Source organism: Lactuca sativa, chromosome 1 (genome assembly GCF_002870075.4).
Source record: "Lactuca sativa cultivar Salinas chromosome 1, Lsat_Salinas_v11, whole genome shotgun sequence".
NCBI classification, from domain to species: Eukaryota; Viridiplantae; Streptophyta; class Magnoliopsida; order Asterales; family Asteraceae; genus Lactuca; species Lactuca sativa.
The window spans coordinates 190,374,025-190,390,171 of NC_056623.2; the positions used below are offsets into that span (position 1 = coordinate 190,374,025).

General features: G+C 30.9%; 1 protein-coding gene across 1 annotated transcript; it reads left to right on the forward strand.

Moving 5' to 3' along the window:
* The first annotated feature begins 7,626 nt into the window (after positions 1 to 7,626).
* On the forward strand, positions 7,627 to 10,822 carry LOC111890335 (probable glutathione S-transferase). Its single transcript, XM_023886465.3, has 2 exons — positions 7,627 to 8,032; positions 10,128 to 10,822. The coding sequence occupies exons 1-2, from the start codon at positions 7,709 to 7,711 to the stop codon at positions 10,479 to 10,481; spliced, it is 678 nt and encodes a 225-aa protein (XP_023742233.1). The 5' UTR covers positions 7,627 to 7,708; the 3' UTR covers positions 10,482 to 10,822.
* Positions 10,823 to 16,147: the final 5,325 nt, after the last annotated feature.

The following is a 16,147-nucleotide window of genomic DNA, read 5'->3' on the forward strand; positions in this document are numbered from 1 at the left end:
TCTTGCAAAATATTCTCTCACCGTCATGCCCTCCTTCTACTTACAGCCAACGATGGATTGGGAATCCCCCTTGTACCTTTGCAGTTGCATGAATTTCCTCAAGAAGAGATACTTCATCTGACCAAAGTAGTAGATGCTTCCTCGACGAAGAGTCTTCAACCATGGTCCTGCGCTGCCGTTTAATGTTGTTGGGAAGTATGTGCACCAAAACCATCTGTCTAGCTTTATGGAGGTCATCATCCACTCGTACGTGTCAATATGGCTATCTGTGTATGTAGTTCCATTGTAAGTTTTGAGGTGTGGTAGTTTTTCAACATTTGGTATTTCATGGTCTAAAAGTTCTTTTGCGAAAGGTGATGTCATGCTTCTGGACAAGCAATCTTGGTTTGGGATCTAAAGGATGTGATTGGGGTGGAACTGTTAGGTAGCAAGGTATGGTTATACCAACATGTTATTGTATGCTAAAAAAGGCGTCGGAGTTGGCCCATAAAAGCTTTGGGATTGAAACGGGAAGGTGAGCGGTGAATTTGTCGTGAATGGCAGGCTTATTGGCAGCAACTAGGTTGTTGAATGCGGTTGATTTGTTGTTAACAGTGGAGGTTGTTGTAACGACATAGATAACGGTGTGGTTGTTGTGGATGGAGTTTCATGGAGGGTGGCGGCCTGTTCACCCGCGGTTTGGTTTACTAATAGGGGTGGCGTTTGTGCGAAAGCGAAAGGCTCACCGGTGGTTTGCACTACCGGTAGCATCATGCTATTAAAAATTGATGCCGCTTGATTGTTGTTAAATGGAAAATCTTGCGGTGGTATGGTGAGAAAAGGCATTGATCCCTCTATTGTTGGCCTCCAAAGTCTTCTTATCGGAGTGTTAACCGTCTTTGGACCACCAGACTGTGGTACATTGGTTACAAGGGTTTCCGATGGGTGTGATGAAGTAGTGGTAGTGATGTTCGATTCTAACGACATCATAGATCTGATCGGGTTTCCCTATGTTTTGTTGGATTCACTGGTGTCTTCTGTTGTCATCTTCAAGGTTGATGATGTGCAGTTGTTGGTTGTTTGTGGTCACACACCGGATGTCGCCAAATGATGCGACCTGGTCCTCTGGTTATCTCGAATGATGGTTCTGATCACAGTGAAAGGGTATTGGGTGCTTCGGGTAGACCTGCAAGGTTACAACAGAGTGAAGCCGTCAGCTGTTCTTTGGTAGGGGCTCCCAGGAAAATGCTCTGATGTTCAAGTTAGTGGTTGAACTGAGAGTGTATGGTGAGAGCTAGGGAAGAACGGCTTACCGTTTGAGGTGGCGAAAGAGGCCTTTTATACTGAGACCTCATGCAAGTTCGTACGAGGACAAAGTCGTCAGGTCCCACATGATCTGACGTCTTGTTTGGTTAATCGTGCTCTTCGTAGTGCCAGAGGTAGCGATTGGTTCAGGTAGTAATGCTTTGAGCATACTCCTTGTCCCTTGGAGCCTTGGGTTTCTCGCGGAGTGGAAGGCACCTGCTGAAGGTTGAGCCTTCCACGCGGTTGTCTAGCTCAAAAAGGATGCCGCGGACGCAAGACTTCGTTGGGACGGCTATGCTGGGAATAGCCTAGTCTGACGGCCTGCCTTAAGGCATCTTTAGCGCGTCCTGAACGCGACTTCTAACCCGTTCTAGGATATATATATATATATATATATATATATATATATATATATATATATATATATATATATATATATATATATATATATATCTTTATACCTTTAAAAGCATTTAGCATGTTTTGCTGAATTTTAAGAGGTACACATCTTAAAGCAACACTTGCAACAACTTTATGCATTCCCGAAATCATGAAGCTTATCCAGTCAACTTACTTTTAAATCTCAAGGATGGATCTTGACCAGGTCCTTATTCTATATCATGTACAACAACCTTCCCTACTATGTAGCATTTTTCTTGTATTGACCTGGAAGTTCGTTATCTTCCCACATTTATATGTTATCAAAGACTTCAACGCCATAAATTGAATTGAAGAGGTTCCTTTCTCAATTTCATAATTTGAAATCTACACAAAAAGCCTAATTGATTTCTAGCCCAGCTGCTCGAGATTCACATTGTTCTTTCCAATAAACTTTTATCACCCATTTTCTAATTATTTGATTTCCATTGTTAAGTGTCACTGCTTTCTCTTTCTCTCTATTCACCTTTTCTGAATGTGTGTTTTTCACAAGCAAACTATCGAAGACTTCTTATTTGTTGCAAGATTTATTGGAAAATGGATGGCCCTTGCTGCTATTGGCATGTATTTACTCACCAATTCTTCTTATAATTATTTTTTCAATGGTTTTACGTTGCTTCAATTTGTCAAACAATTTGTTGCTTCCAGTTACAGCTACGATTTGATGAAGCTTTTCCATCACAACTCACCACCACCACCACCATATTTGTCTTTCTCTCCTCTATACCTCTCTCTCTCTCTTTCTCTCTCTCTCTCTCTTTCTTTCTTTCTTTCTTTCTCTCTCTCTCTCTCTCTCTCTCTCTCTCTTTCTCTCTCTCTCTCTCTGCTTGATGTGTGCCTCTTTGATTCCATGTTGGTTTGCTGGTTCATATTGATAGAAGGTTTATGGTTTACTGCAGGTTCAAGATGATGTCTTCTCTTCGCCACTAGAAACATTTTCTCCTGAATCTATATCTATTTCTAAGGTACAAGCAAAATAATATCATTTTTATATTCAACAACACCCTCCTCACGACTTACCCTTGCTTTTCTTATCGGTTTCTTGAACTTCACCCTTATTGATTGAGCCTTTCATTACGTGTATAGGAGACAAATGTTCACTATTTTTTACACCTTCTTTAGTTTCCGATATCATGAGTCCCACTTTTAGGTCAAATAAGTTGAATCATGATATTTGGTATTTTTTAAATTAGGATTTAAAGCCTACCTTTGATGTTGATCATATATTCATAGATTTTGGCCTACCATGTGCTTTGTAAAATGTTTAAGAGAAATAGTTCAAGATTAAACTTGATGGGTTCTAACTTTTGTTTTTTTTTTTTTGGTTTTAGATGGTGTCAGATGTAAGAAAAAAAGAAGGAAGATGGCCCTCAAGAAATACGATTGTAAGTAAAGTTTTTATTTTATATTTTGGAGTGTATGAATGATTGGTTCTTAAAAAAAGCAGGAATTTGAATGGAATATAGTGATATAAAGGTATATAACAAGAATGAAAACTAAGGCGCTATGTATCTTTATATGATTAATTAGCCTTTACTTTCAAGTCTTATACTACAAAATCGCAGGTTTAGTTATTCACAAGACTGAAGTAAGCTAAATGGATGGGTAGCAAATTTTAAGTATTGATTCTATAAGTTTGGTTATTGTAAGGATATTAGCAAATTGTGTTCATTTTTCCATTTATTTTCAAGTGTGGTACTCGATTTGGAGCCTTTTTCATTGTAACTTGCAGAATTTGATATGGCTATTTGTTAGTATATTTGATTATTAGGAAAGGAAATATACATTGGACAGAAGACAATTAGCTATGTCAAGAGGAAGAACTTGTAAAGCTTTTATTGAGAAGAGCTTCACATTGAGTCATACAAATGAGATTTCCATCCACAAAGGAACCATCTACATGAATCAGTAAGATAATAAACATCATTAAAGTTTTTGGAGTGATAATGAAGAAAAAGGTTGTTGGACAAAAATCTATATGATTTTGTGTTTCTGTTTTATAGGATGGGCAATATGTTGATTCAGGTGGTAATACATATGAACGAGCAATCCCCACCTTATTCCAATATCCACATAATAACTTTCGTATGTTTTGTAAGTAAAGTATCCGTTTTAATGGTGGTGAGGATTAGATAGAGTTGAAGGAAGAATAAACATCCCCTATAGTAGAGGAGACAATTAGAGATCCCAAAAATCCTAAGCATTACTTGTGATTCGGTAAGTCTAACCATTATTCCTCGGTTTTATGTTTTCCCAACATAATTTAAGCATATTCTAAGTTTTATTTTATTTAATAATATGTCTAGTGTATAAGATCGTATCTTGGTCAATAAGAGGAAGTGTAATCAAGAGTGGCAATCTATCTTACTTCCCTTTCAACTTTATTCCACATTGTTTGGGTATGTGTAAAACGGTAGTTTCAAAAAGTTCATATTGTTATTTCTTTTTTTGGCCAAAAAAATGGAGTTGGTGACTATTGGTGTCATTGAGCAACTCTAATGTAGCTTTACTTTAATTTGTGATGTTTTACTTTGTTTTTTTGGAAGAGGACTTGGTATGCATAATTACATTATATTGCAAATAAATTAATAAGCACTTTTATCTCTTACATTTGTAGAAGTTTGATTGAAAATGGATTAATGCTTTTTCAATTGAAATGTAAAAGAGTTGTAGGGTCTTTTGAAATGTATATTAAAAAAGGGGATAGGGAATATACATTACACCCCACCTAAGCTTAGGTACTAAACCTCTAAAATATGTCGTTTTAACATCCTAAATATACCCGGTTTGGTTTCACTTGGTAAATATATCATTCTCCATAACATTTCTTTCTTTCATTATCATTTTATCATCTCCGTTTTCGTTCCTCAATTATCGTTTATTACTTCATCCAAGTGAACATTACTAAACCCTAAACCTAAACCTAAACCCTAAACACTAAAGCTAAACCCTAAACCTTAAATCTAAACACTAAACACTAAACCCTAAACCCTAAACCCTAACCCTAAACCCTAAACATAAACCTAAACCCTAAACCCTAAACCCTATTGTGTCGATCTTGAATTTACATCTTGAAGTATTAATCGTGAATCCATTAACCGTAATCTTTATATAATAAACATTGTATTTTCAAGAGGTTTAGTACCTAAGCTTAGGTGGGGCTGTAATGTATATTCCATTTTCCCATTAAAAAATATGATAAATATTAATATGAATTGCATCACGTAGTTAACAACATAATGATGCATAATCAAGTTAAATAAAAAAAAATTAACAATATAAAAGAAAGTTGTATTTATTTTTTCATTTTTATTTTAAATCTCTTCAATATTCGAAAATAATATTCTTTTTACGATCAGATGCTAGTAGTTTATGTATCATCCTATTGTATTTCTCAAAAAACAACATTAATTATATTACAATATTTAATTCACATGCTACTCATTCTATGAGTTTTTATAAACGACATTCTGATTGTTCTTAAGGTCTATAAGAAACCATGATTTTTTTTTGAATGGTTTTTATGCTAATGAAATACTCATTTTAACAAAAAGTAACCAACTAGGTATTTTTTGGAAAATGATGTTTTGCTAAACAAGAATATGAATTTTTTTTCACACTTATTAGTTGTACTTCCAATGTAAAATGCTTTAATGGTGTGTACAAAAAAACGTTATAGCATTGTACCTTTGAAGTACAATGGTTTAGTAAGGAAAAATAGAAATATAAATGGAAAAACGTTATAACATTGTACTGTTAAAGTATGGTTCACTACAAACAACGACATTGTACTTTGAAAGATTTTATGAACCATCTGGTGTTGTTTCAATAGTACACTGAGTCATATTTTCGAAATAAATACATTTTTAAAAGATATTATTAATCAATACATTGTTCGTTGAAAAGAAACATAAATCACTAAATTGAAACCAATGTTTAGTGATAATTTCCGATACATTGTATCTTATTTTTAATGACATATGTTCTAAAACAAACTAATCTCTGAGTTGAAACTAATCATTGCTCACACAAAAGAAATTAATTATCGAAACAAATTATTTGCACCCGTCGCTTGGCGCGGGTAAACAGCTAGTGTGTGTGTTTGTGTGTGTGTGTGTCTGTGTGTGTATGTATATATATATATATATATATATATAGAACAATGTGTGTGTCTGTGTGTGTATGTATATATATATATATATATATATATATATATATATATATATATATATATATATATATATATATAGGATATAGATCCGGTAAGAAATTTTTTTTGGTAGGAAGGTAAGAAATTTTTTTTTCGACTTATTTTTTTGATGAACAAAACAAATGAATCACCAAATGAATCAATAATAACATGATTCACCAAAAAAATTTCTGAAAAAACATTTCGATGATTCATTTTTATAATGATTTTGTTAATATTCATTAAAATTGTCATAAAAGTGAATTTTTTTTCTTGATTTACCTAAAAATGAATCATAAAGGTGTTTTTTTCGGAATTTTTTCTTGTGAATTATCTTATTTTTGAATCATCTAATGATTCATTTTATTTTTTTGCTAAGAAAATATGCATATAAAAAATTTCTTACCTTCCTACCAAAATTTTCCTTCTTATTTGATCTCCATTCTATATATATATATATATATATATATATATATATATATATATATATATATATATATATATATATATATATATATATATATATATATATATATATATTAGTTAATTTTTTCAAAACAATAAAGAAATAAACATCTAAAATATAAATTTAAACTTTTAATTAAAACGAGGGTCAAACTTAAAACCCAATTACTAATCTAGCCAAATTCTTTATTGAATTTTCTATTTTTAATCAAATTTAAGACTTGACCAAAAATAGCAATCAAAACCGTATGCCAATAAAATCATCTTCTCTTTTCACTAAACGGTCAACGATTGCGGGTTATATATTTAAGTAATATTTCTTTCATCTTTACAAAACAAAACATTAGGCCAAAAATGGTCTATGGTATCCTCTGAGTGGTTTATTGTTTCTGAAACTATAGACCATAAATGATCCACTATTTCGGCCAAAACATTTTGGTGTACAAGTATTTAATGCTCGTTTTGTGCATTAAACGTTTGTATACCTTAGGTTTATTAGGAATCTATGGTTTTAGTTTTTAATTTTTTTGTTTTTTTCTAAAGAAAAAAACATATCTACTAATTCTCATACTAAACAAGAAAAACAAGTCGAAGAGGAATCTTCTTTCCAAAAAAAACAAGAAAAACAAAAAAAAATCAAGATTTGGAGACACATTTGATTATTTTTTGAAGGCGTAATTGAGAGAGAATTTAAACTTTAAACACACACAAAATCAGCTAATATTCCGGACTGACGGACCCTGAAAATGTAGACGACCCACCAAACAGTAGCTCAATGCCCCTAAAGAGTAGTCAATTAACCGTTAACCGTAATGTATGTGACGTTGACCGTAGACCACTTAATTATTTGCGGTTTTAAAGTCTAGTCGAGATAAATGTTAATTTTTTACAAAAAAACTATTAAGTAAGTTAGGATTTTGTATCTCCAAACTTAAATATTTTAAATAAATCAAACTCTTTTGAAATTCTTAATGGAGGGTCACAATTAAATATTTGTAATGACATGATGGGGATTGATTGAAAGGTAAACAAATCAATTTTCTAAATAATTGTTTATACATGAATTTTTCTGCAAATACGAGCACCCTTTATTAAACATAAAACCTTATAAAGGATTAAAGGGGACAAAATCTAGTTTTTTTAATACAACATAAAACTTTATATGACAATAAAATAATAGGGGGGAAGGAAGACCGTCAATTAGAGGGGGCTACAAACTGTGCTTTGGCCTTTGTGCAATCACACTTCAATAATTTCCTATATATCCTTTTTCCATTTCTTTATTTTTGTTATACAGTGGTTCTCTTTTCTAATTTGAATGTGAAGAAGTCAATGGGGTCAATGGGAGAATCCGAGGTAGTGTTGTTGGGGTGGCGACTAAGCATGTTTGGTGCAAGGGTTAAAATTGCTTTGGCTGAAAAGGGCGTCAAGTATGAGTACAAAGAAGAAGACTTGCCACACAAAAGCCCTCTTCTTCTCGAGCTCAACCCGGCTCATAAAAAAATCCCAGTTTTGATTCACAAGGGAAGATCTCTATGTGAATCCAAAATCATAGTCGAGTACATTGATGAGTTGTGGAAGAGTAAATCACCATTGTTGCCTTCAGATCCTTATCTTAGATCTCAAGCCAAGTTTTGGGCTGACTATATTGATAAGGTATGTATGTATTTTTGTCTTCTTTAATTTCTCTCCACAAACAAAGAAAGGAAATACATATTTATGCTCGTTAACTCTTTTAAAACATTGGTAAATTCGTATTCCACACCGTTATTTGTTATTCTCTGTAGAAAATCTTACTAAAATCATCTCTGATCATAACACCCTTTTCTGCATCAACATGTTATCTCCAACTTATTATGGACTTATGGCTATGTTTAATAAACTAAAAAGTAACCTATAATTTAGCTAACTTTAAGGCTATGGTTTTTTACTCGGACTATCAGTAGCTTTGAGAGATTTAAATTAATAAATTCTTCCAATTTTGCCCTACAATAAAACTAGTAAATTACACGAATGGTCCCTATGGTTTGAGGTAATTTATGTGTTTGGTTTCTAATTTATTTTTTTAACTCGGAAAGTCCTTACTGTTTGTTTATGTTACGTGTTTGGTCCCTAATATTTGTTTTTGTTACGCGTTTGGTCCCTGTCTTACTTAAAATAACTTTTATTTAAATAGAAAAAAAATTATGAGATAGGTAAGATAGGATGAAGACGATGAGATTGGGGTGTGTTTATTTAAATAAATAAATAAATAAAAGGCAAAATAGTTTTTTCAAGTAAAACATGGTCTAATCACGTAACAAAAACAAATAATAAAGACCTTCCAAATTAAAAAAATAAGTTAGAACCAAAAACACAAATTACCCTAAAGCATAGGGATCATACGTTTAATTTACTCCAATAAAACAAAATCATTCCATTAACCTTAATCTCTCATAAACTAAAGAGTAAATCATACAAATGGTCCTTATTAGGATAATTTATGCGCTTGTCCCTAACTAATTTTTTTAACTCGGAAGGTTCCTATTGTTTTTTTTTGTTACGTGTTTGGTCCTTACTATTTATTTTTGTTACACCCTTGGTCCCTGTCGTATCTAAAAAAACTATTATTTAAATAGAAAAAAATTGTTTGATAGGTAAGGTAAGGTGAAGGTGTGGGGTTAGAGGTGTGTTTATTTAAATAAATTAAAAAAGTCGAGGGCAAAATAATTTTTTAAGGTAAGACATGAACCGAGCGGGTAACAAAAACAAATAATAAAGACCTTCCGAGTTAAAAAAATAAGTTTAGAACTAAACACGCAAATTATCCTAAACCATAAGAATCATTCGTGTAATTTACTCTAAACTAAAATGTAACCTTAATCTCTCATTAAAGTTGCGGCAATTTTTATTCTGAAGTATATGAAGTAATTGCAAAATACTAGGAGCATCCCCTATGGTAAATCTCGGTTATAGGTTAAAAACATTGTCACATTTTCAATCCATTAATATCGACCTCTAATTAAATAAATTCTCTAATAGTTAATCTCTTTTATGACTTTTTTTTTTTTAATTAATTTAGCTAATTTATCCACTTCTATTTAAATGTTCCATAAAACTCTCTCATTTAACTAATCGTTTGTTAAAACGTCAAATTTTAATTTAAAAAATTTTAATAAATATTATTGCTAGCCGTTTAATATTTTAATAAATACTATCTTTTAACATTTATATTTAAATAACTGATTATAATACAATAAATTGCTTTAATAAACATTAACATTAAATGAGGGAGAGAAAATGAAACATTATTAAAAATAAAGGGGTTAAATGACCATCCTATCAAACTATATTGACCACTCAATATATAATGATCCGTCAATAAAAATAAACAAAAAAGTGATGTTCTCCGATGGTAATTAATGATCTTACAACTTATCCAAATAATAAAAAACTTTAGAAAAAGCTCTCATTGGAGATGTTCTAATAAAACATCATCATTGTTTAGAAATTATTGAGGACAAGTATAACTTTTGAATATATTCTTTAAAACCGTAACAATTTCTCTTAAAAGTTTAATGTCGAATTTAACTGATTAAAAGATATTGCTTTACAGATAAATAGACTACAAATTAAGTTACGTAGAACTTTTTTATTTGTACACAATCTTATTTAGATATTTAAAATTTTACTCCCTTGAATGATAAGATTATTTGGTAACAAGGTATTGTCTAAAGCATAAAGCTTACACATAGTTTGTTAACATTGATAGGTTATATATGACGTTGGGATGAAATTCATGGCGGGTCCGAAAGGTCAAGAAATGGAAAAAGCAAGGCATGAATGGTTTGGGTACCTCAAAGTGTTGGAAGGGGAGCTTGGGGAGAAACCATATTTTATGGGTGATACTTTTGGTTATGTTGATATTGCATTGATGTCTTACTACAACCATTTTTATACATATGAGACTCTTGGAGACTTCAGTCTTAAGATAGAAAGTCCAAAGTTATTTGCTTGGGCCACAAGATGCATGAAAAGGGAGAGTGTTTCCAAGAGTCTTCCGGATCCACACAAGATTTATGATCATACAATCGTATACCGAAAGAGCATTGGCGTACAAGACTAGTTCGTATCAAATCGTGGTGCTTGTTTTATGTTATTAGGAAATAAATCCGTAAGTAGCTTTTCACATCAATAAGTTAATTACGTTGAAGAATTCAATCCATATCTTGCGGATTGTTTCTCAATTAATAGTTATAATATTTTCTTGAGTTTTTTCTTTTATTTTAATTTTTTAATACTGTGTATGTTACTTTTCTAGGATTTTTCTTTTCATGATCATGTTATTATTTTTTGTGTTTACTTTAACGACTTTTGTTTGTAATGTGAGATACATACAATTTATCTAATAGCTTATGCTTTCTTGTGGAATAAAGTATGAATTAATGATGTAGGTTTAAACCTCTAGAGATCACTGTTGAAAAAAAAAAGAATATTTATAATTTGAGATCGGAATAATTAATCAAAAATTTGAATTTTTTTATTATTTTATAAGATATAAATTTTGAGAATAAGTTTATTATTTTGCTTTAAAAAAATATATATAAACAATTATGAATATCAAATATATATATATATATATATATATATATATATATATATATATATATATATATATATATATATATAGAGAGAGAGAGAGAGAGAGAGAGAGAAAGAGAGAATGATTCAATTGAGAAAAAAATGTTGAGAATGAGAGAATTATTCTCAGTCATACATTTGTTTTGTCACAAAACACTTTGACGTACCAGAGAAAATGGATACCGGATACACATATTTACAGCCAAACATATTTCCTTAAACTATGTTAATTATTACCTTAATATACACAAAAATATTTTTTTCGTTTTTTTAATTTTTAGAAAGCTATTTTTATCGAAAAATGATTTTTTAAATATATGAAAATTCATTATTTTTTATTCTCTATAAATAGACATCCATATTGATATAGTTTTAAAATAAAATAAAAAAAATTTATTTTTTTTAGAGTTTCAGCTTTCGTTATTTATAAGTGAATAAAAATCGATCAGATTTTTATTACAGTATATTTGTTATCCATTTATGAATAAAATGTATGTTTATCTTTTTTATAATTTAATTATCATTTATATATAAATATAACACGTAATAATACTTTCTTGTCAAACAAATATTTTTTACATCATTATTCGTCACATGTTATATTTATATATGAATAAAATGTATATTGGTGGTCGTCATATGTTATATTCATATATAAATAAATAATTTATCAGATTTTTGTTATAGTTTATTTGTTGTTCGAATATACATAAATAGTATGTTAATAAAAGACGACGTGTTATAAAAAATTGAACTACTTATTAATATATGAATAACAAATGAACTGTCATAAAATTATGATAAATGTGTTTTTCATATATAAATATAACTTGTGAGAAGACTAATACACGTTTTTATCATATGTAAATATATAACATATGACGAGAGCTGATGTAAACTGTAAAGAGTTTATATATGTTATATTTATATATAAATGATATTTTAAACTGTAAAAAAAAATTAATTATATTTTTTATTCATAAGTGAATAACGAATGCAGGCGTAGTAAAAATCTGATATATTTTTATTCACTTATTAATAACAAGAGCTAAAACTATAAAAAAAATAAAAATTTTATTTTATCTTAAAACTATATCAATATGTATGTCTACTTATAGAGAATAAAAAGTAATGAATTTTGATATATTTAAAATCATTTTTCGATAAAAATAGCTCCTTAAAAATAAAAAATAAAAATAAAAAAACTATGTTTTTTTATATTTAAGTAATCATTAACATAGTTTAAGGAAATATTATTTGTTGGAAAACACATGTATATTATTTTCCCATTTACGCCGGTAGGTTAGAGGTTTTTCCGATAAAAATAATTGATTAGCTGAGAACGAAACATTTTTTAATTTCTCAATTGAACTTTTATATATATATATATATATATATATATCAAATTTACATTTTGTAATTTAAGATATTTTACATATGACACAAGTTAAAGATGACGACAATTGTTATTTTTAATTAATATAAAAATCACTAATGACATAATCATTTATTAAAGTCCAAATTTTGTCATTGACAAAATATATAAAATAAGAACAATTTAAAATACGTCTAAGCCACCATTCTAAAAAAGTTTGTCATCTAAGTTGTGAAATAATAAGTTTTTCTTACTTTATTTAAAAGTATATAAAATTATATTCATAGGCTATCCATATCTCTTTATCTTCTATTAATATCCCCAATCATTATATTAACCTTTTTTTAAATGATTAAAATGTTTAAGTAATAATTTAATTTTTTTTACTATAATGATTAAATAATTATTTGATATGGAAATAATTGATTATCTATTTAATCTATTTCATAAAAATATTTTTTATATTTTGAATTTCTAAAATGTATATATATTATTTTTTATGCAAACTATTTAATCTATTTAATAAAACATTTTTATATTTTAAATTTATAAAACAAAAAACGTTCGTTATATATTATTTATATGCATCTAATAAAATTATTTTATATAAAAGAATTATATTTAATACACGGCAATAATAAAATAATATTTCAACGCAACGGATAATAAAAAAGTTCAAATACATTCGCACTTAATCGATATGTATCCAAGGTGCTACAGAACTATGAGACCTAAGTTGATTGTATAGCTGATTGTATAATTAAAAACGAGAACAATACATAGTTTCTCATGTAGATGCTGACAGGATTCTATGGGCATTCCAATACACTATGGTAGGGAGTCATTGGGTAATTTCATTTCAAAAACACCGACATATAATGGTTGCCATTCACATATGCCAATGTAATGACTCGGTGAGGTTGAAACTCTTCAAGATCTCTCCAAAGAGGGAAGTATGTCGTAGATTGTTCATGGGTTAAACAATGAATGATCACACCAAACTTGTAACACTCTAAATTTCCAAATAAAATTTTCATTTTTAAAACCATATAAAACACAATCTCACATTTCTCAAAACACAAAATGTATAAGTTGTTCAAAACACAAGACAACAAAATGTTTGATAATATCTTAGAATCCTCGAAAACATAATCTCTTGCTGGTGTGTACAATCAAGCCGACGCCTTCTTGCGATCCTGAGAGGTACCTGAAACACATTTCACACAACATTGTAAGCACAAAGCTTAGTGAGTTCCCTCAAATACCACATGCACAAATAATAAGCCTCTCATGGCTATAGCTCGGCATAGACCCTCCGATCATGCATCTCAGTGAGGACCCTCCGGTCTTACAGCTCGGTATGGACCCTCTGATCATGTGTCTCAGTGAAGACCTTCCGATCTCACAACTTGGGTTGGACCCTCCAGTCCTATATCTCAGTGAAGACCCTCCGGTCTCACAACTCAATTTGGACCCTCTGGTCCTAACTCAGTAAGGCACAAAATAATATACAACATAAATCACAAATACAAAATGCATAATATCACATAACTCAGTATAAGCACATAAGACCCTCCGGTCGATAACTCAAATAAAACCCTCCGGTCACACAATATTACCACTCATGTAAGTATAGTGAGAAGACTCACCTCTTACGTAAGCAAGTAGGTCTCGTACTCACCGATCGGTCTAGACTCCGCCTACATAACATAATCATCTCTAATTAACACTTTATAACAACTCTAAAGATGTTAAGCTAACCCCCTTTTCTAACTCTCGGAAAAGGTGAAAGACCATTTTACCCCTCCATGGTCTCCATGATCCATATCTTGACCAAACCCTAAAAGTCAACGGAAATCAACACTCGATTCAATAGTTAATGTTGATCTAACTCGTCGAATGCATCTATGCGGCTCATCGAGTTCCTTCGTTTTCTCTGACATATCGGGAAAATCCAACTTGGAGAAATAGTATTAGTATAAGATATTAACCAAACTCTTAGTATCAACATACATCCAATGTGTTAATGTTTTACTGATTGCTCCTTTAATAATCAAAGACTCTATTCCTCGATAATTTTCTAAGATTGAAGTACTCATCCCGAATTCTAATCGGTCAAACATCTGTTTTCTAAATGACATTTTGTCTTCCGTTGCTCCCCAAACAATTAATATCTCTACATTATATTCCACATGCTCCTTTTTTAGGAACATGTGCTATTTTCTCTACCAGTAATTTAGCTTTATCCTTTTCTCTCCCAAAGATTTTACAATATTTAGTAGCATGTACTATTTTCTTATGAATAGCATAGTATTGGTTTGGATATCTACGGTAACATCTTCTTTCTACGTAATATCCTTTACGTGAATTCGTATGACCGGTGGCTATGATTGTTTCTTTTATATAAGGTCTAAAATAGAGATATTCCTCTCTTCCTCTTCCAAGGAACTTTTGAAACTTTCCGAAGCAAATGGATCTACCATAGTTGGAGTAACGTTAGCCGCTTGTTCCTCTTTATTTCTTTTTGGTTATTCTTGCTATTTTTCCTTCGATTAGCATCTTATAAGAAATTTTGGCTTCTTGTCTCAAGAAAAAGGTTTACTTTTTGGATCATCACTTCAACTGTGATAAATTCCTTCCACACCAATTTACTAAGAAGCTTTCCTTCTAAAAGGTCATAAATAAAAGAAACTATCATCACTGGTTTGTATCTTGTAGGAATTTTCCTTCTTATATCATTGAACCTTTTAAAACCGTCACACCCCAAAACCGAGAACGGCGGAATACGTTCTGGGGTGGAGGACGTTATATACAGTATCATAACAATGCATAATAGTAAAAACAAGCAACAACATCTACTTCATTAATATAGTAATTGTAATACAAGCGTGTTCGCTACAGTTTGTAAGCACCAAAAAGTATAATAAAAAATAAAGAGGAGTCTTGTATGTGCTCCATCTTCTCAAAAGCTGCACCAGTACCTGTCTATTTTTGACATGAGAATACAAGTTATTTTGAAAACGAGTATCAGCATAAAGCTGGTGAGTTCATAAGAATTTAGTGTCATTGCTTGTATAAAAATGTTTAAAATCGTGTAATCATGAAAGATGTTATCAAGTTTGAAAATAGTGTGAATCTCTAGAAAATCCTATATTTTCTAACAAATGTAGTCTTCTGCCAAGACTTGGTTACTTGTAGGTTTGATCCTTTGAGTATGTAAAAGTTTTCCCAATTAGACTCTTAATTATTATAAAAATATAGTTTGGACTTCGTTTGAACAAAGTAAATGGGAAAATAATGTATTATTCCAGCAGTGTTACTACTGACTGGATGGTAATTAGCCGCAGACTCTAGGTAGCTATATGTATTTAATACACCTCGGGGAGTCTACTTTACTTTTAATTCATAATTTGTTATTTGGGGTTCCGAATGTGAATCTGTATGTAAACAGGAGGATAGGCGATTGAATGTATCATGACCCTCCAGGTCATACATAGTGTGGTAGCATGTTATCACCCCTGGGCCTAGTCGGCTCGGACTGTAGCTAGCAGTCGGGATGTGTGAGTGTCTGCCCTGTATAGATCTATACATGTAGAGCCCGCTCTCCCTCCAGGAGACTAAGGTTACACAGTGAAGGCGCAGTAAAGTGTCGTATGGAGAAATAGTGTATCACATTTTGTTTTAGTATGTTCTCTTGTATTAGTGTATAGTGTGCTTCTCGGTACAATGTATTTAGTGTTCTTTTGTATAGTCTATAGTATTCTTCTTGTGTAGTA